Source organism: Papilio xuthus, unplaced genomic scaffold (genome assembly GCF_000836235.2).
Source record: "Papilio xuthus unplaced genomic scaffold, Pxut_1.1 DF829567.1, whole genome shotgun sequence".
NCBI lineage: Eukaryota > Metazoa > Arthropoda > Insecta > Lepidoptera > Papilionidae > Papilio > Papilio xuthus.
In genome coordinates this window covers 134,157-159,160 of record NW_013529082.1, presented here as the reverse complement: position 1 = coordinate 159,160, position 25,004 = coordinate 134,157, and the positions used below count along the sequence as shown (strand labels likewise).

At 40.0% G+C, this 25,004-nt stretch overlaps 3 protein-coding genes across 5 annotated transcripts in view; 1 reads left to right on the top strand and 2 right to left on the bottom strand.

Annotated features, from left to right (window-relative positions):
* LOC106116989 (uncharacterized) overlaps positions 1-3,141 on the bottom strand; it is a 5,953-nt gene extending 2,812 nt beyond the window's left edge. Inside the window, exons 1-9 of the mRNA XM_013311058.1 lie at positions 3,107-3,141; positions 2,342-2,465; positions 2,020-2,166; positions 1,522-1,697; positions 1,248-1,442; positions 922-1,134; positions 646-826; positions 349-562; positions 46-190 (exon numbers count right to left, since the gene is read on the bottom strand). Of these exons, the coding sequence (XP_013166512.1) occupies positions 46-190; positions 349-562; positions 646-826; positions 922-1,134; positions 1,248-1,442; positions 1,522-1,697; positions 2,020-2,166; positions 2,342-2,465; positions 3,107-3,118 (1,407 nt within the window). The 5' untranslated portion in view covers positions 3,119-3,141. The remainder of the gene's footprint in view (positions 1-45; positions 191-348; positions 563-645; positions 827-921; positions 1,135-1,247; positions 1,443-1,521; positions 1,698-2,019; positions 2,167-2,341; positions 2,466-3,106) is intronic.
* Positions 3,142-3,914: 773 nt separating this feature from the next.
* Positions 3,915-14,424, top strand: ChT (choline transporter). 2 transcript variants are annotated; one of them, XM_013312548.1, is made up of 10 exons: positions 3,915-4,236; positions 4,539-4,729; positions 5,210-5,317; positions 5,909-6,064; positions 7,716-8,014; positions 8,101-8,230; positions 8,314-8,512; positions 8,850-8,984; positions 10,203-10,475; positions 11,920-14,424. In XM_013312548.1, the coding sequence occupies exons 2-10, from the start codon at positions 4,564-4,566 to the stop codon at positions 12,233-12,235; spliced, it is 1,782 nt and encodes a 593-aa protein (XP_013168002.1). In that variant the 5' UTR covers positions 3,915-4,236; positions 4,539-4,563; the 3' UTR covers positions 12,236-14,424. The 2 variants fall into 2 exon arrangements, with proteins under 2 accessions (XP_013168002.1, XP_013167993.1); XM_013312539.1 differs by having other exon boundaries at positions 4,534-4,729.
* A 357-nt stretch (positions 14,425-14,781) lies between these two features.
* Muc91C (Mucin 91C) lies at positions 14,782-23,870 on the bottom strand. Of its 2 annotated transcripts, XM_013312517.1 has the most exons (5): positions 23,764-23,870; positions 23,448-23,494; positions 17,079-17,145; positions 15,274-16,745; positions 14,782-15,240 (listed from the first exon to the last, which is right to left on the bottom strand). In XM_013312517.1, the coding sequence occupies exons 2-5, from the start codon at positions 23,466-23,468 to the stop codon at positions 15,067-15,069; spliced, it is 1,734 nt and encodes a 577-aa protein (XP_013167971.1). In that variant the 5' UTR covers positions 23,469-23,494; positions 23,764-23,870; the 3' UTR covers positions 14,782-15,066. The 2 variants fall into 2 exon arrangements, with proteins under 2 accessions (XP_013167971.1, XP_013167962.1); XM_013312508.1 differs by having other exon boundaries at positions 14,782-16,745.
* Positions 23,871-25,004: the final 1,134 nt, after the last annotated feature.

Genomic DNA, 25,004 nt, shown 5'->3' with positions numbered 1-25,004 from the left:
AAGATATAGTCTCTACATGTATATGTACTCATAAGTAAAACGTACGTCATTGAGTAAAGCTATGAAGTTGAAACCGCAGTCGTCCAGGTAGCGCGCCTCGAGCGCGCGCATGTGCGCCGGCGCCGGTAGCACGCCGCCGCGCGACAGTGCGCTGCGGACCACGCTGCGGGACACGTGCCCACAACGCCGTCTGACGACATTATATACAATTAGTGACTAGGCCCAGTGAACATTAACGTATTATATTAAATAATTAACAAAACAAAATGAACAAAACGAAATAAAAATGAAGAATATGGTTTATCTAAAAGAATGAGCCTTTAACAAACAAAGACTTCACAAACTTACTTGTCATAGTCACCGAAAATAGGTCTTAAGTCTATAGTCCTCTCCTTACAAGCCGCTCTGATGCGCAACAGCGCTGCTTCTGCTAGATCCAGGTCCTCGTTCGCCACTTGGTGCTTCTCCGCCGCCGAGCCCGAGGCCGGCAGCTCGGCGATGACGGCGGCCATGGCGCCCGGGTCCACCTCGGGGTGCTTCTCCAGTTCTTTCACTGTAAATACTAGACGAGGAGATAAATCCATTAGTTACTAATAAGAAATGTCATGAATTTCGACTGAGCACAAGTTTCAAAGGACAACATACCCTGGTCGCAATCATCTTCGAAAGGTCTCCAGCAGACGCGCTCCTTGTCGTTAGGGTCGAGGTAGTGGCGCACGATGCAGGCAGCCTCCTGCTCTGATATCACGCTGCCCAGCCCCATCGCGTCCATCGCGCGCCGGAACTGCTGCGGCATTATTCGGCCGCTGTTCAGCGCATCGAAGTCCTGTCAACGATCGATACCAATAGATGGTGAACGATTCTTAAAATATCTAATATTGAATGTTGTGTATATTCATAGGATAATAAAAAAGTACTAACCCTAAAATACTCAGAAACCCTGATCCGCCGTTGGAGTACAAACTCTTGCACCCTGAGCATGACGTCGAGCAGAGCGCGTGGGGGGCGCGGTGGCTGCAGCGCGGGGTGAAACACCTCGGTACCCAGCAGCGAGCCCGGCCGCCCCGCCTCCACCTCCGGCCTTGACAGCTTTGGGAGCGTCGTGTCCAGCACGGCGCCCGGGTGCTGGTAAGCCTGAACATGCGCGAAATCATATTTGTTTATTAACATCGATTTAAAATCCTCAATTTTCCATCAATCTTCATCAATCATCAATCTTTCACATATCAAAAATTGATAAAATTTACCGGTCCCAATCCTTGTATTCCTTCTTTCTTGACGGCCTCGACAGCTTTAAGAAACTCGACATAGTCTATCGTGTAGGAGTCCTTGATAAACCGGCGCACGATCAGGTTGAAGTCCTCGGGGGACAGGATCACGCCGACAAAGTGAAGGATCCGAGCGAAGTGAGCGAATGTGATGCGGCCGTCATTTTTGGCCACCTGTTGATGGACGTTATAAAGAGACTCATTATCTAGGGTTATAAAATTGCTGAGTTTAAAATAGACAGATATTACTGACAAGTTCATAGTCCTGGAAGTAGGGTCTGAGCGGCAGGTCGCGGGCGGCGATGGTGGCGAGCAGGCAGCACAGCCGGCGCGTCTGCCACTGGTCCAGTGTATGGCAGCGCGGCTCCGGTGGCGGCGGGCACGCCTCCAGGATGCAGTCGGCCGAGGTGCGGCTACGGTCGCTCGCATCTACACCACAACCCATCTTGCTTCATAAAAAACCATTAACATCGAATGATGTTGAACTCATCTTCGTTTTCTGTTTGCTTGCATATTGCGAAAAGTTCAGTAATTATTTGTTTTTATAAGAAAGACACAGTTACTTGATCTATATTTCATGTTTATTTAGTTACCATAAACAAAGGCAGTAAAAATGAACATCAACAATATATAGAGTATGAGAGGCGAATTGTGCACTATTATATAATCGTTGTGGTCGAGGGCAACTGTTTGCGGTATGATGCACACAGTACAAGGTCATATGGTGTTCAGAGGGCGCGATGTGGCTCACCCTCGCCGTGTATGATTTGGCAGAGCTGGTGGTAGTGCACGCGGCCGTCCTGCGCGCGGAAGTAGTCTGCCAGCTGTGAGATTTCCGAGTCCGATAGTCCCACCACGGGGCGCAGCGGGCCCGCCAGGATCGACACGAACTTTGACTCTGTCAGACATTATAAATAAATTCTCTTAACTTTAGCACAAGCCGGTCATAAAGATGTCTCTTATAAAGGGGTAGTTATATATGTAAGTATATTATAGTTACTTAGTAGCTGTGTCGGAAGACATGACCTATTTCAAAGTGGGTCATGTCTTCACAGAAGTAAGTAGCAGTGCACCTGAGAGCAAGCAGTTGCCATCTGGGTCGAGGGGGCGATACCAGTCCCACAGGTTAAGGCCGACGCGGAAGGTAGCCGCGCGGATCTTGTTGCACGTCTTCCACACATCCGCCAGCCGCAGGATCTTGAACGATGCCGAAACATATAATCAATTTATGTATTTATAAAATTAATAAAATTTAAATGTTTGTAGCATCGAAAAAAAATAATATGAAGACACGATGAATGTGCGTTGCTTATAACAAAAAAAAATTTATTAATAATTCTTGTCTATGTAACTGTCCGCAAGTTTGCGTTTCTTAAAGTTATAAATTCGAATGATGTGGCTCGATTTCGTAGGGATACTTTTTAAAAATCCCAGGCGACCGCTAGTCTATACTAAATATAAAAAGAAAAGATTTTTATTTTTGGATGTAAGGTATAAACTCAAAAACTGTTGAATAATATAGGCTGTGTTTATTATTAGATTGTTTTTTTAATTCTCCTAATTGGTCCGCGGGCAAAAAACTAGTATTGCATAGGAGCAAACAGCAGTAGTAATCTGAATCTGATGACAAATTAAATCCATATCCTTTTAAGAAAATTGATCATTGTACTCACTTACAACATTTCCCATGTTGAGAATCCTAGAATTTTATGATTTAATTTTGTGTCAAAGTATTGCTTACTCTACTTATTCTGTTACGATGTCGAAGAATGCAAAGCGGTATCAGATGCTATAGAAAAATAATTTTAGTAATTTGAATATAAAACAGCCGTGCAAACCTTGTCATGCATTTTGATTTTTTTGTTTTCCTCGCTACTTGAATTTTCACAATTTTAAATCATTATAAAATAGATGAATACTATATATTTTTGCGTAAAATTTTGATAAAAAAATTCTAATATAACAAAATGTCAACGCTCAATAGAGCTGACGTTTTGATTTTAACTGTCAATAAAGTTGACAGTTCAATCAAGATGGCCGCTGGAACTTGTTATTGTATGTTTGTATTTCGAAGGTTCAGATTAATTTCGAGATATTCTGTTCTATAGGCAACTTTTAAATCAAAATAAGGGACATACGCATCATGCGCATTATAAATAAACAGATTTTGGGATATTTGTATTAAATGAAACATTAAACATTGAGATTATTTTTTATCTTCTTGCTGGCCTTAGCCTACTCGTGTGGGGTCGGTGCAGAAGGTTTTATAAACCTTATTGAGATTATGTTTTATGTCATAGTTAAAATGTAACATTCAGGCATCGAAGTGTCCGATGGTGACTCCAAGGCTGCTTCGCTTCTTCGTATTGAATCAATTTGTCAATGGGAAAACGAGACCGTACCATTCCCTCACGAGGTCCATTTTAATATTTTTAGAATTTGTTTCGATCGCTTGCCAAGTCACTTGCAGCATTTTCTCTTTGACTGGAGAGCTTTTGCGTGAGCTTTGAAACAGCAATGTATAGGTAGCATAATAAAAGCAGTCGCGAGCGTGGGACGTAGGTTGAGTGGGAGGCGCGGGGCATGCGCAGGGCGGACGCGCGGCAGCCAATGACGTCAGGGAATCGATCGGGCGGCGGCGCAGCCAGGCCCGGCCGCTGTCAGTCGGGCGCACGTGCCTCCGTGACTTATGTAACGCGGCTCGGGACGCAGGAGGCTGGCACCTCATGTGCGGGCTAAGCTTCAGGACCAGGAACAGCCCTTCGCAGAAGACGTCACTCCGATGGGGCGACAGCTGCGCGCTTAGCGCCGCCCGCCCGCTCCCCTCGAGCGCATAGAGTGCATATGACCAGTGCTCGTGGGATTTAAATGAGAGTGTTTTGGGGAACGTATAACCTGAAGTGTACCGTGCTGTGAGGTGCTGAGCTTGCGGTCGCCGCAGCCAGGAGTCCAGAGGAACTTTCACAAGGTCAGTTGCACGAGTTTTTTTGTAGATTACAGATGTAGTTGATGTAGAACATTTATGGCAAACGTTTTTGTTCGAATCTTTCTCAATTTACGGGAATAAAAATACTACTGTATACACATATGTATAATAGAGACAATGACAGAATGGATAATAAAGTAAGGCTGGATGATGACCATTTATGTAATTGGTCTATATCAATAGAAGTTATCAACATGCAATTCCTGAAAGGTGAATATTGTGATAACAATATATTCGAGTAAGTGATGGTATAGCATAGCATGTGTTTGTGTGTGGTAGGACAGGCAAGGCGCACACAAAGCAATCAAGATGATCAACATAGCGGGCGTGATCTCCATCATCCTGTTCTACGTGCTGATCTTAGCGGTGGGCATATGGGCGGGCCGCAAGAAGCCACCGGGCAACGACTCCGAGGAGGAGGTTATGCTGGCCGGTAGATCCATCGGCCTCTTCGTCGGTATATTCACCATGACAGGTCAGTCTTCCTAATTTTTTTTCCAGGTTTTTATGTACAATCAAATCAGAATGGAAACAACTATAGCACAGACTTCTTCATCTGTTAGATGTATAGCTTTTGGACGATACGAAATTCGAAAGACTTCAGATTAAACACTGTTCAGCTTCAAAATGGTTATCGATTGGCAGAGCGAGTCGCTGTCCTAAATCAAATACATATTCAAGTTTAGTTTGAGGCAATGAAAATGTTACCTTTCTTTGTCTTCTTAATATTTAATTGTAATCGATAACAAAAGAAACTTCTTTGATTATACATAAGTATGTACGCATCACATAAAATACGTTACTATAGTAGTGCGCCGGGTTATATTCAGTCCACTTATGGACTGATAATAGATTATGTCGCTTATTATTAATATAACGCAGAATCCCTACCCAGGATGGTACGAGTATATAGAGATGATACCCATAATCGTATGTTTGTGTATGATCGGTGCAGCGACGTGGGTGGGTGGCGGGTACATCAACGGAACGGCGGAGGCCATCTACACGTCAGGGCTGGTCTGGTGCCAGGCACCTTTCGGATACGCCCTCTCACTGGTCTTCGGTGAGTACTCCACCCTTTCTTCGTCCTATTACTCATCTGTTCAGTACGTTGTTGATAACTTAGAAGAGTTATTGACTTTATTACTTGATGATTTTAGTAGTAAGTAATTGATAAGATTTCTAAGCCTTTAAAATATGTATGAGGTGTAGAGTTAAAAATAATGAACTCATCTCCATGTTGGCTTTAAAAGCAGTATTTATTTAAGAATCATATAATTTTATAATAAAATCGAGCTGCGCACATGCTCGTATAACCGCTGCGGAATCAATACTGTCTGCGCGGTGCTTTTCTATTTCCGGAAACAAACACGCCACTTTCGGACCGGTCCGTACTTTTAATTTTATTAAACTAAAGTAACTAAATTAACGTCTCTTTATCATTTTAAATAATTATGTTCGTAAAATTATTTTTAAAATAAGTCAAACTTTTGTATTAAACAAATGCATAATGTAAACAAATTATCGTATGTCACAGTCGCCAGAAGTTTGCGCAAATTACATACTACTCGAGACATAATATTCTCATACTTATGAATATGTGAATTTACCATGTTTACATTTTCCCGTATTGATGTTGTCGTGTTGTCGTCAGGGGGTATCTTCTTCGCGAACCCGATGCGCAAGCAAGGCTACGTGACGATGTTGGACCCCCTACAGGACTCTTTTGGTAGCCGCATGGGGGGTCTGCTCTTCCTACCCGCGCTCTGTGGGGAGGTCTTCTGGGCGGCCGGCATCCTGGCGGCGCTCGGTGAGAATATTGTTTGTGTTATTAATGACCAGCGTAAGTAGAACTCCTGCAAAGTGAACTCATGTAAAAGATTATGTGAAGTAAATGCATGAGAATACGCCACCGTATTCTTTTAGAAAGTGTTCACATTAGATATTATTACGATTACTTAATATCACTCACTTGGATCTGTTACAATGCTTCAAATTATGCCGAACGATAATATTCAAATGTATAGTAAATAGCAACTTGTGTAGGTGTCGTCAGTTAGAACAGACGCTGTTTAATATGCAAAGGGTTTAGGATCGGTTCGTGTTTCGTAGCGGCGCGGCGCGGTGCCTACAAACACTAATGTAATATTCATAACGAGGGAACTGATATTTATAGAGAAAATTGTTTCAAAAGAAACAGAATTTAGTAGACAAATTGATCCGAAAAAGACTTTTACAAGTTGTAAAGTATATAAAATAAAAATATCCTTCCGATACGAACCCCTTGCTTACACTCTATTCAATATGCATAACCTACATATTGATGTTCTCATTTACAATATTTTAAGAAGAAAATTAGAAGAATATTTAAACAGCAAAAAGGGAAAAAGATGTTATTGTAAATTCATTTATTTGAACAGAACCTCGTGAGACAAAGGTTCGTGTCCACTCCACGTGAATTGGCGACCGGCCAGCCTCTGCCCTCGCAGCATCAACTTGAACAGCAAATCTATAACGAACATATAAAACACGTTGAAAACCATCATAACTTTTATATTATAAATCTTTTGCGAATTGGATGTGCCCCAGAAGAATTAATAAAAAATATGTTTTCTTCAGCAAGTAATTACTTAATATGATTCCGAGGAGCACGAGTGTAGTGACAGTTTTAAGCGATCTGTGGAATCGATGACATCGACATCGACGACAAACTTCCCAAATTTCGTTTCAGTTAAAATAAATAGTACAGGAAATCTGTATTTATGTATGTAGGTCTTCATTCAAGCTCATACAATAGTGACTTGCTTTGTTTCTTTATAACATAAAAAAATAATAATTGTAAGTCTTGCGCAAATAAAGTGGGGTCGCTCCCCATCCGTGTGAGAAATAGGGTCGTCCCCCGGGTCGCGCGACGTCGCGACTCATCTTTACAAATAATGATTCAGGTAAATTGCGCTCCCGAGACATTACTTGTTTCCCAACATGCGAAATCGCTTTGAAAATATGCCACATTCATCATAAGCAGATTTTTATCAATAATAAATGTATGTGTACACATCAAAGTGAAGATTTTAAGTTAACAATAAAAAGAAGATTATTTATTGTCTTCTTTATTATCCTTTTATTAAGTAACGAATTATTGAATGACACATTAAAAAGACGGCAACTTTGAGAAATATAAGCATACCTACTTGTACAAATTGCGTTAGACCCTAAAGTTGTCGTCACATCAACATTTAATTTAACTGAGTAATCGTTTTAATAAACTGGGGCGTTGGCAATTCCTCCAGTAACAACGCGTAACACAACTTTGTGTCTTTGACGTGGTTTAATGAAGGGGATGTGTTGCCCTCAATTCTTAAACGGGGTCGTGTTATAGCGTCGGTTTTGTCAGTAAGAGATTCCTCTTTGATGTTTTATATTGTCTGTTACCTGTCTGTGTCACAATCTTTGTCACTTAGGTGCGACATTGGCGGTTATCATTGACATGGACCACCGCACATCGGTGATCTTCAGCGCGTGCGTGGCGGTCTTCTACACGTTGTTCGGCGGGCTGTACTCAGTGGCTTACACCGATGTCATCCAGCTGTTCTGCATCTTCCTCGGTCTGTGGATGTGCATACCGTTCGCGTGGGCCAACGACCACGTCAAGCCTCTCGGCTCCATGGAGGTCGATTGGATCGGCAGCATCGACCCCAACTACTATTGGTTCTATGCTGACTATGGACTCCTGCTCATTTTTGGAGGGATACCGTGGCAGGTAAACACTAATATAATTATTTTGTATCACTAACTACTACTAACATTAGTATAGTATATAAAATTACTTTTTGTCTGTGTGTCCAGGTATACTTCCAACGCGTGCTGAGCAGCAAGACTGCGGGACGCGCGCAGATCCTGTCCTACGTGGCGGCTATCGGGTGCATCTTCATGGCCATACCGCCCGTACTCATCGGTGCCATCGCCAAAGCCACCGGTAAATAATTACTTGTCATGCATTACCTCTTAAAGCACGACATTCAATCATAAGAATTGCTAAGTAAAAACATTTTGTGTCAGCATGGAACGAGACGAACTTCCACGGCGAGCTGACGCCGGAGGGCGAGCTGACGTCGGACCAGACGTCCATGATCCTGCCGCTAGTACTTCAGCACCTGACGCCGGACTTCGTCAGCTTCTTCGGGCTGGGCGCCGTGTCCGCCGCCGTCATGTCCTCCGCCGACTCCAGCGTGCTCAGCGCCTCCTCCATGTTTGCCAGGTGCCTTGCTATCGCCTAATGTTTTATGAAGTAAAAATTTATGTGTTGCGACTGAGACTTGCGATCTAACAAATTTTAAAATAACTGTTATGCAATGAATTAAGTGATATTATAAAATTTCCCTTAAAAAGGTAAGCTAAGATAGTTATGTTGTTCACTACGATAAGAAATACTAAGTAATATTGCTGGCTTAAATACTAATATACAAATTAAACATTCTTTAGTACTCCATCGAGCAAGTTAGGAATACGCGCCATTGCACTGCCATTGCACCACTGTATAAGTGAGTTTTTAAAAGCTGCACTGCGATATAACAATAACATGTTTGTGTGGTCAGGAATGTGTACAAGCTGATCTTCAGACAGAACGCCTCGGAGATGGAGATCATTTGGGTGATGCGCGTCTCCATCTTGGTGGTGGGCGTTCTGTCCACTGTGATGGCGCTCACCATTCCCTCCATATACGGCTTGTGGTAAGTTCGGTACATACGCTACGGTGCCTTCCTAATGAACATCTTGGCGGTTACATTTTGATAGAAACTTAACTCTGTACACATGTTGTTTACCCTACGTTGCAAATTAACGCGTCTTGACTTAAAAGTTAGCTGTTTTAAAAATGTAATAAGCAATGTAGTTAGCTGATTTTAAAATTTAATCAGCGTGTCTCCGTTTGTAAGATATTGATATAAAGATATTGCAATATAATTTATTGAAGTGCATCTTTAGAGTTTAGAGGAGCACCACTTGTTTGTATAATTATTAATTAAAAGTTGCCGCCGCGCTCCGACAGCGGCACTTACATTATTCTCGTCTCGTAACAAAGATAAAAGGCGGTAACATTCTATCATCATTATAATATATCTACTTTGAAAAGATACGTTGCGTGCCTAAATAATAACACGCATAATTAAATGCATGAATAGAATAACGATATTTTGTGATTAAATAAAGATAGCTTTAATTTAGATTGGTTTTCAATGCAGTCAAAAAAAATATATTTTGTTGAAAATTATATAATGTATTCTTACGAGACAAAGACCATCAATAAACAAAACTACAAAGATACAAAGTGCTACAAAGCTACGTGCAACAGATATATGTAGTTATCAAAATAGATAAAGGATTGTTTCTATCGATATCGTAAATAATTATGTGGAAGTAAATACAGGGCAAATGTAAAAGGTTTATTCCGGCAAACAGAAACCTCGCCAACTTGCGATTGGATCGCGAATTAAAAACCAACAGGAACTAATCAAACAGTCGTAGGAAAATACGAGGCCACTGAATGAAATGAACCAGCGCCCGCCCGCTGCTCGCCCGCCACCCGACCAGGTGACGTGTGGGGTGTGCGGGTGTGGGGAATGGATGTGAGGGGCATAGGGGGTTTCCGTCGCTGGTGTGAGAACTGGAGGAGGTGGCTTGCATGATTTAATAGGAAATCCATCGGCTAAATGATTGAATTTCGCATGCGTTATACGTAAAATCTCATGACTAAAATCATGTAGTTACCTGCAGAATGACATTCTACGAGTATTTTATAATTAAGTATTGCGGCATGGTAAAGGAAGGGTTGAGATATATCTTTCCGTACCCATACCGTGTTACGAGAAACAATTATTTCATACCTGTTTAGCTAATGTGAGCAAGGTGTTTGTACACGTAGTGTTGACGGTGTGTGTGTTTGTCGGCAGGTCGATGTGCTCGGACCTGGTGTACGTGATCCTGTTCCCGCAGCTGCTAATGGTGGTGCACTTCAAGCGGCACTGTAACACTTATGGCTCACTGGCGGCCTACATCGTCGCACTGCTGGTGCGGCTCTCGGGCGGTGAGAAGCTGCTGGGTCTGCCCGCACTCATCCACTACCCGGGCTGGGATCCCGACAACGAGGTGCAGCTGTTCCCATTCCGCACCATGGCCATGGTGCTCTCGCTATTCACGCTCGCTTTCATCTCCTGGCTGTCAGTGTAAGTCAATTAAATTATTTACGTTTTAAGTAATGTAAAAGAAAACATTTAAATAGAAGGCGGCTAATAACAATAACGTACTTGTAAAATTATTCATAATAAAATAATCTGGTTTAGTTTTTATATGATAATGAAATTTTGCTGAAATTGTCAAGAGTCAAATTGATTTGAATAGTAAATTAAGGAACAAACATTTGCGCGGCGCGGCACAAACAAATTCATTGCCTCTCTTCGTGTCGCAAACTTAATTTTCTCTTCTAAGAATAATTCATATAAATAAACTTAAAAAGGAGCTTTTCCTAACTTCAGATTCAATTGACTTTATGCATAAAATACATCTGTTTAGTAACAGAACAAATTTATAAAACATGTGTTATAAGTAACATAAAAGTATTTTTAAAAAAGATATAAGAAACGTTGTATTACTTGTAGTGTAACAAAGTGACGACCTCCGTGTGACCTGTTTCTTGTATTGATCTCATCTCGCGCCACCTCTCTACCTCTAAGTGCACTCTCGTCTCCTCCATCGTTATACTTTTACATTTTATTTTATAATATTTTTATATTGTTTAAGTCATTTATTCTCACGTATATGTGTTTCGAGATGTCGAACACTGTTGACGGTCAGTTAAATACTAGTATTTAATAATTTGTCAAAATTGTGTTGTAATAAATATTACGTATTAGTAAGTTCTTGGTCTTAATTTAGTTTAAATACAATGTTAGGTTGTTAGTAACTAAATTTTACATTAAACATCGTCTTGAAAAGCGCAATTCCTTTTTGTCTGAAATAAATATTTAGTTAATTTTTGTGCCGATATTTGCCGATTGTTGAGTGACACACGCATAAAAGATTGCGCTTTTGTTTAACTTTTCTGCATCTTTTTTTTCTTGTTATCTTACATACATTATTTTATGTTTCTCGTCACGGCAATGTTTCTCCGACAATGTTCGTTCAATCACGCGACGTACTTTATATTTATATTTCTACAGCCGTATTTTTCACGAGGCAGAATGCTTTCAATTTATTTTTAGCTTTCACAAACGTTTTTGGAATATTCTGTACATAATTATGTAATTGTTTCATTTTGTACGAAATTCTACAATTGGTGATAATTAAGTGCACAGTGTTAACTCGCATCACGTGTCTGATCTTACAGAATATAATTGTAAATTAACGCTATTTTTGATTCCGCGACGCGCACATTAAAATGTTAATTACTCACAAGATGGTAGTTACATTAAGATTCACTTTCGAATTCCTTTCATAAAATGTATTTCTAATATACAGTATGTAACCGGTTTAACTATAACATTGTTTAATTTTTAGCAAATGTAGGTAGGAGATAGAATAGAAGAAATAAACACTGTTCTAAATAGTCCATGTAAAAGTTCTATGTAATGGGCTGGCTATTTATTGATTGTATGGTATTGTGTGGTCTAGATTCCTATTCAACGGCGGCTACCTGAGCCCGGAGTCTGACTACTTCAACTGCGTGGTGAACATCCCCGAGGACATCCGGCGCGTGGACGAGCCCTCGGAGGCGGGCGAGCAGATGTCGGTGCTGGGCGGCGTGCCGGGCCGGCTGTACGGCGCCGCCTCCACGCTGGTCGGGCCCGACGAGCGCTCCGGCCGCGTCAACCCCGCCCTCGAGCCCGACGACGACCTCGACGACCCCAACGACGGCCCCACCCCCCTCTTCGGCAACAGCAGCGCCCCCCCGCCCGTCCAGCCCTTCGGCAAGCAGACGGCCTTCTGAGACGATCCCCGTATCTATTAAGTCGAATGGACTAGAAGACGACGACGACTCTCCCCGCCCTGTCTATTTGCACTCCAGTAGGTCGCACCGTCAAACTGTAAACTTTTAAAGGATCATATTGTCTATGGCCGCTAAGGCCTGGGCCTCAATGTACGTAACTTGTATCTGCTAAGGTTGATGTCACTGTCGCTGCTCAAACTTACAAATGTCATATCTTCCAATACGCGATCTTTCCGTGTGCTAAAGTTAAAAATCAAAACTAAAAAACCAAAATGGTTGTTTGTAAACATATCAGATATATCTTATGATGTGTAGGCAGTACAACTATAGAAGCAATAGATATATTATTATAATAATGGATGTGTTATATTTGTTGTGTGTTTAAGAGAAACTTATTATATATTGTAGCTAAAAAGATATTTGATGTTATTATTAATTATAACATAATGAAACTCATACATATCAATATGTGAACTTATAAATATAGTAGATGAAATGTAATTATTTATGAAATTGTTTATATCGAAGAGGATTCCTTATTTAAGTCAATTATCGTAGTAAGGCGGAATGTAGGCGCGGTCAGAGACGGTCACTGAGCGAACTGACATCTCGTCGCGCCGCCGCCGATCACAATTTAGTAAACTTATTCCTTTCTACATAATAAAATACGTATAAAAGAAACAATCGCTTCTAAAGCATCTGTTATTATTTAGATGAAAAGACCTATTTAGAAAAGTTTATTATTTAGCTCCGTATATTTTGATATTTATATATAGTTGTTGTATCAGCTACAGAGAGTAGCTCTGCACAAGTTTACTTTAAAGTTAGCGCGCTCACTTTGGATTACGAATTTACGTAATGTTTTGTTGTTTATAGATGTAACATGTGCGCTTGCCATCACACTAGTTTAGGGACGGTTGACGATCTTTTCTGGCATGAGGACGTTATCAGTGATTATTATCAGGTTCTCTGAACTGTTTTGTGAACAACTGTTGTCTGTTGTGTGAAACAGATTGAATTCAACTTGGCAAGTTATGGGAGATAGAATACGAATGTATTTTTAACTGAGAGTAAAGCAAACAAAGGAAAAATGGTGATGGCCTACTTCTACTTATGAAAAAGGTTATTCTTAAATCATTTAGCATTTCATTGAAATGAGAATTTATCACTGGCAGCGTCCATTGCCTGTTTTAATGTAGTTTAAATGTATCGGTGTTGAAAATAATATCAATGTATATGTAAGTGTTCGCCCTGCCCTCGAGCAACCCGACCGACCCTCTGTGTGAGTACGCTTTTGTCTATGAACATATTTGTAAAGTATTTGTCATTATATCTCTTTATATGAAGGCGTTATTGAACGATGTAATCAAGCTTTTGAATTATTTTTATGAGAGATTTATATCGCTATTAACGAATAGATATATAGATATAATAATATGTGTTAGAGTGTATGTACCTACCTACCTTGCTGATTGTGTATGGATGTTTGTGATAAGTCACCTGCCTCTTATTGTCGTCTCGCTATGACAACGATGCCACGATACATATCATATAAATGTGACTTATATATTATCTATGTATATGTAAATGTGTAACTTAAACATATCAAAGTAATTTAGTGTGGAACGAATACATATCATATATATAATATATATTAAGTGTAGAGTTAGACATTGTTGTTGTTCTTACACGTCGCTTCCTAATGGACCAGCTTTATAGAGGAGGACGATTACATCGTTATACCTGATGATCTTTATTTAGCTAGTAATGAGCCTAAAGCAGAATTTATATTTTGCGTTTTTTGTGAAGGTTTTGATACCGGTCACTTAATTTTCTTCATATAAATTATCAAAGTATCTCCAATATTGTTAACTAAGATAATATCCTTCACTAAAACATATTTAAAATGTATACCAATCAAGAAACATATAAAATTAGTAAAAAATATTTTTGTAAAAGTCACATCTGTTCGATAATTGTTATATTTTAAATGTATACCATTTGTGTTGATCCTCAGTAGATAGGAGAGTAGGAGAGTAGGAGAAGCGCTGTCGTTGGGAAGCGATCTGTCCACTGTTAGTTAGTAGTTATACTTACTATTGACCTATTCCTAGTCCTTGTTGAATATTTGGAAATGTAAACCTGTGTAATGTTGTGAACTCTGCAGTCACTTCTGCGAACTAAATAAAACTTATAGCATGTTGAATGCATTTATTTACACTAGTATCCACGCAATCCAGACAAACATTCCTCATTTATTTTAGTGGATTGAAGTTGCCGGCATCCAGTGATCATTGAATGACAATGTGCCGGGAATCCCATCACTAATACTCAAATTATACGCCACGTGAGAGCTTAGATGTTGAGGGCATCACAGAGTAATTAAAACAAATGTATTTACAAATCATATATTTACGTAAAGGATCGTCGTCGCACTTAATCTAGATTTTGTACATTTTATTAGTAATGATTAAATTAATACTTTTCACTACAAACTAAAGAAAAGCGTCAGCAGCGCGGCCGGGGCAGGGGGGGGGGGGGGGGGGGGGTGAAGGGCGAGGGGAGGCTGACAGAGTAGATACACACACATACGCATGGCCGCCGCACTGCGTGTACACAACATGTCTATGTCGAATAATGATAATACTTGTTTACAATGTTGTACTCTTACACATTTGCTGCTTTAATATTGCTTTTAATCTGCCTGCCTCCAATGAGCCTTAGTATTGTTTTTTTGCTTTAAATGGCAATCTATGTCCACAAGCACGGTAACATTACATGATAAATAATTGACTGTTCCATTTATAGTTTAAAAATACCTAAATGTTTCCTTAATACACGTAACCGCCGTTTGAATCGTAGCTTTGGTTGATGGTGGCCGGCACGCCGCTGGAGTAACCGCCGCCGGAAGCGCCCCCGTGGCCCGCCCCGCCACTACTGTACCCGCCGCCGGTCGAGGACCCTCCCGACGAGTACCCGCCGGAGCCTGCTGAAGCGTAGCCGCCGGCCCCGCTAGCTCCGCCGGAAGTGTAGCCGCCCGCGCCGCTCGCCGAGTAGCTTCCCGCGCCGGACGTTGAGTAACCGCCCGATCCACCCGATGAGAAGCTTCCTGCGCCACTGGAAGAATAGCTCCCAGCCCCGTCCGACGAGTATCCGCCAGCACCGCTGTATGAGTAGCCTCCGGATCCGTGCCCGCTAGAGGAGTGACCACCGGAACTAGATCCACCGGCGGAAAATCCTCCCGACCCACCAGTGGAGTACCCGCCGGAGCCGTGACCTCCAGAAGAGTGTCCGGAGCTAGAAGTACTATAGCTGTTCGATGGAGTACCGTAGGAAGTAGAAGGTGGACCATAACTTGAAGAAGGTGCCGAAACGGATGGGGCGCCGTAGCCGGAGGATGGGCCACTGCCGCCGAAACTACTGCCGCCGAAGCCGCTACTTCCGAAGGCACTGCCACCGCTGCTGCTGAAGCCGCCGCCGCCGTGACCAATAGAGGGAGTGCCATATGAGCTAGATGGTGTGCCGTAAGAACTTGAAGGCTTCGGCGCACCGTAGCTTGTCGACGGTCCGGTGGGTACACCATAGCTAGTCGCCGGAGGTTTTGCGGGGGTGCCGTAACTGGTAGAAGGAGGACTGTACGAACTCGATAGGGCAGATCCACCGTGAGACCCTGAAGACGGGGCTCCGTAACTAGAAGACGGTGCACCGTACGAACTGGATGGAGCTGAACTGCCGTGAGATCCCGACGATGGTGGTCCGTAACTAGAAGACGGCGCTCCATAGGAGCTCGACGGTACTGAATGTGAACTCGATGATGGGGCTCCGTAACTAGATGAAGGAGCACCATATGAGCTGGATGGCACAGAGAAACCCTGGGAACCGGATGAGGGAGCACCGTATGAGCTCGATGGAGCTGAACCGCCATGTGAGGATGACGAAGGAGCTCCATAACTTGACGATGGAGCGCCGTATGAGCTGGATGGAGCTGGTGCACCATAACTAGAAGACGGGGCACCATAACTGGAAGATGGTTTTGATGCAGGTGCTCCATAACTCGACGAAGGAGCCCCGTAACTAGATGATGGTTTAGGCGCGGGAGCACCATAGCTTGACGACGGCGGTCCGTAACTGGATGACGGTTTAGGTGCCGGAGCTCCGTAGCTCGACGATGGGGGACCGTAGCTAGACGACGGTTTGGGCGCGGGAGCACCGTAACTGGACGATGGGGCTCCGTAACTAGATGACGGTTTGGGTGCCGGAGCTCCGTAGCTCGACGATGGGGCTCCGTAACTAGAAGATGGCTTTGGTGCTGGGGCGCCGTAGCTCGATGATGGTGCGCCGTAGCTAGACGAAGGTCTCGGTGGCCCATAACTTGATGATGGCTTCGGAGGTCCGTAGCTTGAAGATGGCTTGGGTGACCCGTAGCTGCTCGAAGGCCGAGGGGCGCCGTATGAAGAGGACGGTCTGCCGCCACCGCTTGACGGTGGTAGGTACGAAGAACTCAGAGGTGCTGAAGGCGAACGATTAAAATTATTTTATTATTTTTTTATTATATGAAATAATCCGTTCTAATTGAATTGAAGTGGTTGCTCATAAACAAGTATTATAATATGACATTACAGTACATGTTGTAATGACCGCAACCACTTACGGTTAATCTTATAGTTATTTTGTCGTATTCAACTTTCACAAAAGTAGCTAAACTAGTAATAGAATTCTATAGGGACTAAAATAATATATTACTGCGCTCGGTGAAGTCATGAATCTTTGAGATGTAACGGTGCGACACACTAGTGGCTCCACTAGTGTTAGTAACAGTCGAACGTGATTAAGAAGTACTGACCATCTCGCTTGTAGTGTTTCCGCGCCGTGCTGGTGCTCACCACAGCCGCAAGGAGTCCGGCAAACAACTGCAAAGAACATAGGAAAATATGAAACTAAATATATAGTGAAATATTGCTTAGCTGATAAAAGATGAATAACGAGACAGAGTTGTGACGCGAGTATAAGAGAGTCATATTCATCAATTCTGGAAACATTTTGATTAGAAAGATTACGAGATGACAGTAGCACTTAGATACACGCCGTAGCTTGCGATGTGTTTTTGCGCAAGTCTCGAGTTACATTCACACGGGTACGGGAGAACGCGATGTGCAAAAATCGTGAGGCATCTGGGACGACATGAGATTCATATCAGTTGGGAAACTACTTGAAAACTAATTTAGTTATTTATAAAACAGATCGCACTGAGACAATATTTTGATACATTTGGTACAAGAATTAAAAGAAATGATTACATTAAAAAGTTTGGTTTTTTTATGTTTATCGAAAAAAATAGCACGTTGCATCTTTTGGTTATCACTTCCTTACCGTGACATGTTCACACGATATAGCTGAAATATGGTTTACAAAACAAAATTGTAAGGAAACGAAAGAAAGGAAATCGTTTGTGTAAACTGAACTGCAATAGTTTCGTGCTATCTTCCGTTTACATCAGCTACTACTTACTGCAGATACATACATACATGAGACACGTGTCATGTGACCTGCGGAAGCATACCTGGGAATTCAAGATGCGATTTTTTTATATTAATATCCTTTGGGAAAATACCTAAACATGTCTTATTTATATTTCAACTGTCTCTGTTTAATATTTACGATTGATGTTGACACGAGCTCTCTGACTTGAAATGTCTCACATTGCCGCGTGTATACGTAGTTATAAACTCATATAATGTATAGATTCCAACTGCACTCTCATGTAAACGTATATAGTATATTTTGGTAGTTGTTGTTTCACATTCCGCTTTTTTAAACCTTTCCGTGAGCAACCCACGTTTCCTCTGGCAACATGTTAACTATACTTAATTGTGAACGTGTGAGGTGTTTATAAGCGGATCACGTAAAGTGATCAGGTTTTCCTCAGCGGCGGGCGCGCACCGAATTCAAATCACACCGCTTTCAACAATCTCTAAACTTGATATTTATCTGCTCGAGGATAAACTGTCGCTGTGACCGCGGTGTGAACTGTCGCAAGCGCACGCGCACTAACTCGGATCATCTCGTCGATCTCACGCGCTTTCTATTTCACTGTTTTTCGGTGCATTGTGGAAGTAAGTTTGCATTGTGGCGTGTTTAAAATAGTTTATTCAATTATAGAGCCAGTTGATAATAAATACAGACTTGTATGCAAATTGAGTAATTTGTTGTACATCAATCTAATTATTACTTAATTAGTTTTTAGCGTTGTACTAAATTAATGAATTAATGTTACAATTAATTTGAGAGCAAGTCGTGCGATGTGTTGTTCTGAGCTTGTTTGAACAAAGTAATTAGCAAACAGGAGCGCTTTGTTTTGATATTATTTTGTAATTGCGAGGGTTTGCGCTAAAGCTCTGCGGTTGCGATTTCGGTGGCTGCGGGGGAGAGGCACGGGGGGGGGGCAGGTACTGGGCTGGGGGAATGACGATGTTATCCGCTCGCTCGCGGCCGACAAATAATTCATCCAGATTAAACTTTGCCAATGTTATCTGTTGTTGTTCCATTTATTAAAAAGAATATTTCTGGCACCGAAGTTATAATAAACCAAATAATATAAAGTGATGGCTTATCAGAACAAGAGACCAACGTCGCTGTGTTCACTAGGACATGCGAATAAATATTAAAATATGGCGACGCGTCGACTTCCTTTCCGCGTTTATTTAAATCGCGGGAAAACAGTTATTCGGGCCACTAAACCGCAAGGATGTCTTTTGTTCTCTTGATTTTATATTTACATTCCGATTACTAAGAAGCTTTACACTAATTTTTTTTCTATGAGAATAGAAAAAGTTCAACTTTCCTTAGTAAAATTCATAAACATATTCTATATATCTACAACTATCTACTGCGTCAGAGACAGTGGTGAGGAGGTATTGCGTCACACTCTATCATCACAACTCATGGCAGAATATTGGTGAGGTCGACACGACGCGCAGACCGCAACCCGACACTTCCTCGTGGCCCTTCAGGAAACACACGCACACGTGTTGCTTATTATAAACTAATAACGTTCTAAGCATAATACAACTTATCATGATAAGGTAGAAGTACCGCGTGACTTCAGAATTAAAAAAATATTTGTAGCCTACCTGTCCAGTTCTACTTGCAGCCTTTCTGGAGATACCTTCTAACAAACATCCATCCATCGATCCATCCATGTTATAAATTAGTTATGTTAGTAATTCACTGAAAGTTGCGCGGTTGCCGTGCTGTGCGCCTGTTTCAAATGTTGACAATGGATTGCACAAACACAATTGTTCCCAAAATTGTGCAAATTCTGATACTTCAACATGTGAGCAATTATTTTCGCATCTCATATGCATTGCAGTAACGGAACACGTTGGGAAATATTTCGCACATTTAGTTTATATCTGTTTTAAAAAGAAGTTAAACATTTTAGATGTTAACTTTGTTCTGACGACTTTTATTTAGATTAGATTTTATTCTATAGGAAGCTTGTTTTGCTGCATGATGTTGTATTTGTCGACAATACGCTTCGATTCATTTTCATTTATTTTCTCGAAAGCGTTACATGTCGATGTTATAAACACAAAGGTCGTTTCTCCTACAGACAGCAAAAACATAATGAGCAAAGTGATTATCTCTCTAACGTTTCCTATGAGGAAAGCTTCTCTTTGTATTTACGATCTCTCAGTTCATACAGCGAAACATTTTAATGTATAAATACTAACTTTTAAGAGAACTAATGTTGTCCTTAAAAGCTTTTACTTTTTTAGATGACAGCACTACGACATGATATTTTCATTTAATGGAAAGTTATGACGTCATTAACTTGGGACCGAAACCCATCTCTCCTAGACCGAAGCGAGTGTTTAAAATGTGGAGCAGAAATAATACTTTCTTTATTTCTAATCAGAAAAACTGTAGTTTGAAATATTGAGATAGTTCTGATTGAAAGTGAATGTAATGTTTTGTAGAATTATCGTTTGATTTACATTGATGTAAGAACAACTTGCGATAAGAACATGGATTTATTTCACACGATGATACACTCTAGTCGTTGTTGACTACTCAAGCAGGAACTAAGTATATAGATTCGTCGCACAGATGAGAACCGACAGGAAATGATGACACGATCAATGAAAAATTGTGATCATTGATTACTAATCTAAAATAGTTTATTATGGAAGAAAAATCTAAGTTAACAAAACGATTTTTTACCAAAAAAGTCACGAGTCGCGATTACCTTAATTATTATTTTAATCAATTATTTTTTGTTTGATGTCACTTTTCATTGTTTGTGAAAGAGGAGTGTGCGCGGCGGTGTTATTGTGCACATCGGTTCGCACCATAAATCACTCTCATTGAATAGGTGTCGATGGTTTGGTTCGCACGCTGAGCGGCCGCCGCGCCGCCGCAGCATCGCCGCAGCATCGCCGCCGCTACCACATTACATATTCTGAACAACTCTTTGTTCGGATGTAATATTAATCGCTTGTGCTAATGTTTGGGAACTGACCTCGACTAACAACTCCATAGGTCACTGTTAAGTAGGTTAAAACATTTTCATTTGAATAAAAAGTAAATATAGACCTGAGAAATGTATTCAGAAACATATTTTTTGCCGTTGTAACTATACGGAAACATATTAAAAAAAACTACATAAACATATATTAAATATTCATATATAGTTATGTATGTATGTAACATACTCGGAACTATTTATTACGCTGTTATTATTTAAGAGGCGAAATGCAATAACACAAAGACTTAAATAGTTTCAACAGTTCGGCAATTATGATAATGAAGTAATAACAGTGTGTTTGTGTGTCTGTGTGTCGGCGATGTGTTGTGTGTCTGTGTGTTGTGTTGTGTGAGAGAGTTACACAACTAGCGGAAACGTATCCCGAGACCTTGACATTCTTAGCGCTTTCTACTTACTACAACTGAGCGAACATCTTCAAACGGTAAAACTCATTTTACTTTAAATCTAGCGCATTCTTAAAAAGGTGAAAGGTCGACATTTATAAGACTAGCTGTTGTCCGAGACTCCGTCCGCGCGGAAATAAAAATAAAAATTTTATTAGTACCTGACGTGTCCTATATCTGCACCAAATTACAGCGAGATTCATGCAGCTGTTCTGGAGATAACTTCTAATAAACATCCACCCAAACATTGGCGTTTATAACATTAGTAAGAAGTAAGATTGTGATTTTGCATGTATTATCTTATTCTCATTATCAAACAAACAAGTTAATTGCAATCTAAAAATGTCAAAGTATGGTATTTAAAGTCTTTGATAGAATACCAAGTTGTGGTCCCATATTCCGCACTCGCGGTGTTTGTTCCCCCTCAGTGGGTCGCAGTTCACAGTGTTGTGCGATATTCACTTTCTATGACATCTGTTTACCTTATTTGGCAATGGAATTCTATTACGCAGTAACTTATAAAATCTAACGACTATTTCTTGCATCAAATATGTCTTTAAATTTTTTCTAATTACTGCTCATTTTATAATAACTCGGTTATGTAACGACACGACTATATTAAAAATTTCTTAATATTTTTTTAAGTTACAACTTTAATGTGTTTGCAGACAAAGAGAGGAAAGCACAGTTGGTCATAAAGCATAGAGCGCATGTCTATGGTGCATGAGTCGCGTGCTATGGCGGGTTGGCGGGTGACGTAACATATTGCGGTCCGCTGTGACGCAAGTCGCATTGTGTCAAACTAACGAGGAGAGGCTTTGACGCTGACGCTGCTGTTAAGCTGCAGATGTCTCTTAAATGATCTGTTCGCAAGCTAAGCCATAAACAAAGCTGAAGGCAAATAGCTGCCTAGTGCAATAAAAGAGAAAAAAAAATAGAATCTGTGTGTGCCTTTAATCTAAAGCAATTTCTAATTAAAAAGAAATACAGTGCAACTGTTTATATAACACTTGGTGTACATTAAAAGTATTAAACAATCTAAAATTTTATATAACTATTAATTTTAATTACTTCGTTCTTACAATTCGAATATCTTTAATTAACGTAAGTTTTTTGTTGAATGTACTTTAGCCTACTGTGTCGTACAAACCGCATTGTAGAATATAAATTGTCGCTAAATGTGCAAATATTTACAAATCATGGCAGTTGGCCAGTTCCGTAGACTTTCTATAGGCAGGATACATCTCGCGTGGAGGCGGTGTCAGGTAAAGACGAGTAACCTAGAACTTGTACATTTAGTATTCAGATGATGACAACAAATATATTTCACGCTTAGTGCAGCACATCAGAGAATATCTATTTTATTCATGCTCTAAGTTAGGACTAGAGATGAATGTGAATAAGCTTTGAGCTGAAGATGAAGACGGCAATGTATATACAATTTGAGCTTAGGAAAATAATATTTTATAAAAACAATAAGACAGAAAGTATGCGTATAGAAAATAGCGCAAATAATCATAATCATTTAAAATTCTACTTAATGTAACTTCTACTAGGGTGTGTCTTATTAGTAGGTAAAGAGAACGGCCCAAAAAAGGGAGAACTGGAAATTATTCCATCGACAAGACCGCCATAGTTCGTAAATTTCCAAAAACTACTGCGGTATGTATCCTACATCGTGAATTTAGTAAATGTTCAAAATCTTCAAATGTCAAGAAGTTTTTAACTGTTGTTTAGAATATTAAATATGCATTTTTTAATATAATGAGAAGCTCGTGAGTTGCGGTTATGTAAGTGATAAATAAAGAGGCTCGGTGTCGGCGCCGGCGCAGAGTGCGCTCCGCTCTGGTTACCCACGTACAGCGCGTTATGCTCACAATTATTATTGTGTTTACGTGCAATTAACGACATGTTCGCCGAAATTTCCCGCTCCCTAACGTTAGATGAATTCCTAACTGTTCACTCAGAAACATTGTCTAATACTCACTAATAATCATTTAAGTTATACCTTAGTGAGGATTAAATGTCTGTAAGTGCGGCAGCGAAGCGCGCAAAAGAATTAAGCGAGTTTAAAATCCTGATTTCATCAAAATACAGGATCGTTAGGATCACAATTACTATAAAAATATTTTCGTTATCTTCAAGTTAAATTTTGCAGAATACTGAAAACTATATATTGTCAGCCTATTTCATAATGTTTGAGTATAACAATATATTCGATAATTCCAAAAAGTAACGAAAAATGGGATTTTTTTTTAAATAAATATGTAAGGAAACTTACCAGCGACTTTATAAAAGTCATTTTGAAAATCTTTCTCGGCTTAGATCTGTAACAAATAATTATTTTATTATTGTTATTAAATTGAACTGTTAACTGTTAAAAAAATTGAATTAACGAATTGAACTTTTGCTTGCTTGCTTTCAGCAACGTCATTAAAGCTGATAAATATTAAAATTCATTTGATTCTTTCACATCAATTAAATAAAATTTATATTTAATAATAATTTAACTATACCAAACAAAGCCTATAACTGTTATATTTTTTATATTACGTTTTAATAATCTCATTAATGAGTCAAAAATAATAGACTTACCAAAAAAAATCAATCAGAGTCCGTATATCGTGTTTAAATACGCACAGAGTAAATACACAAACTGTCAAACTTTGCGCGGAAAATATCACGGCGACGTCTGCGCCGGCGCACTGCCGACAGCCGCTGACATCTTCTCTATATATGTCGCCCCCCTCTCGCCCCCCTCCCGTACCATCTCCATACATCTTACATAGATTATATTATTTTTTATTGTATCGTACATCAGTTATTCTATTAAAAGAGGCTAATTTACGAAGCACGTAATTGTAATAGCCCATTATTTTCGGAGCAAATTGGATTGCCAAAGATTTAATATCGTCTTTGAAATTTACGGAAACGCTGAAGTTCGCACGCACATATGAAACTCATGTGATATAATGGAATAGAATGTTTAATTGTTGTTTTATTCATGTTTGATCAAATTAAATTCAAAAAGTGTGAAACAAGCGACGCAATCAAAGCGATTACGGAGTTCTAATACAATTCCGAAAAGCTCCTAAGACTTCAATTGGCTTTTAGATTCAATTTCAACTTTAATTTTCAATCAAGCGGTTGTGCAAAGTTTTCACGTATTAGAAATGTTTAATTGTTTTGGTTTCCGCATTTGTTGGAAATGGACTTCTTCACTTTATGTCAGATTATTAATCCACATCAGAAAACTATAATATTTACAGTATTTTTCATAAAAGCTTTTCCGTTAATTCATGACAACAGTTGCTGCAGTTCTTTATGGGTCCAGCCCAGTGGTTATCAAGTCTTCTTGGCTAGGGAATCCTTTTGAGTAGAGGATTATTTGAAGGAATCCCAGATTCTATTTTTGTAGATTCCCCGAAATACTTCACAAAGCACATTTAAAGAAAAGCTGCTCTAGGCTTTTTTAGAAATTTAACTTATAAGCATTTTTTTTAACAAAGTGTAATGTTACTAATGTGTTTGCTCTCAGTGATGCTATATTTTCTCTGCTGGTGAATAGCATATAACTCGCTCTATGCCTATCTACATACATACCTCTTATCTTAAATTTGGGTACTGGGGTATTTAAAATAAACATAACCATATTGTATGTAAAGATAAGGTTTATGTAAGAATTCTTGATGTGAATTAGTTAAATGCTTTAACTTTTACATTGTTTTTTTTTCAATAATTAACTTATCCAAACAATCATATTTTACCAATTAAAACAGTCGGAGTCGTAGTTTTCAACACACAGACCAATTTTCATCTCTTCCCTACCAAGTTTACG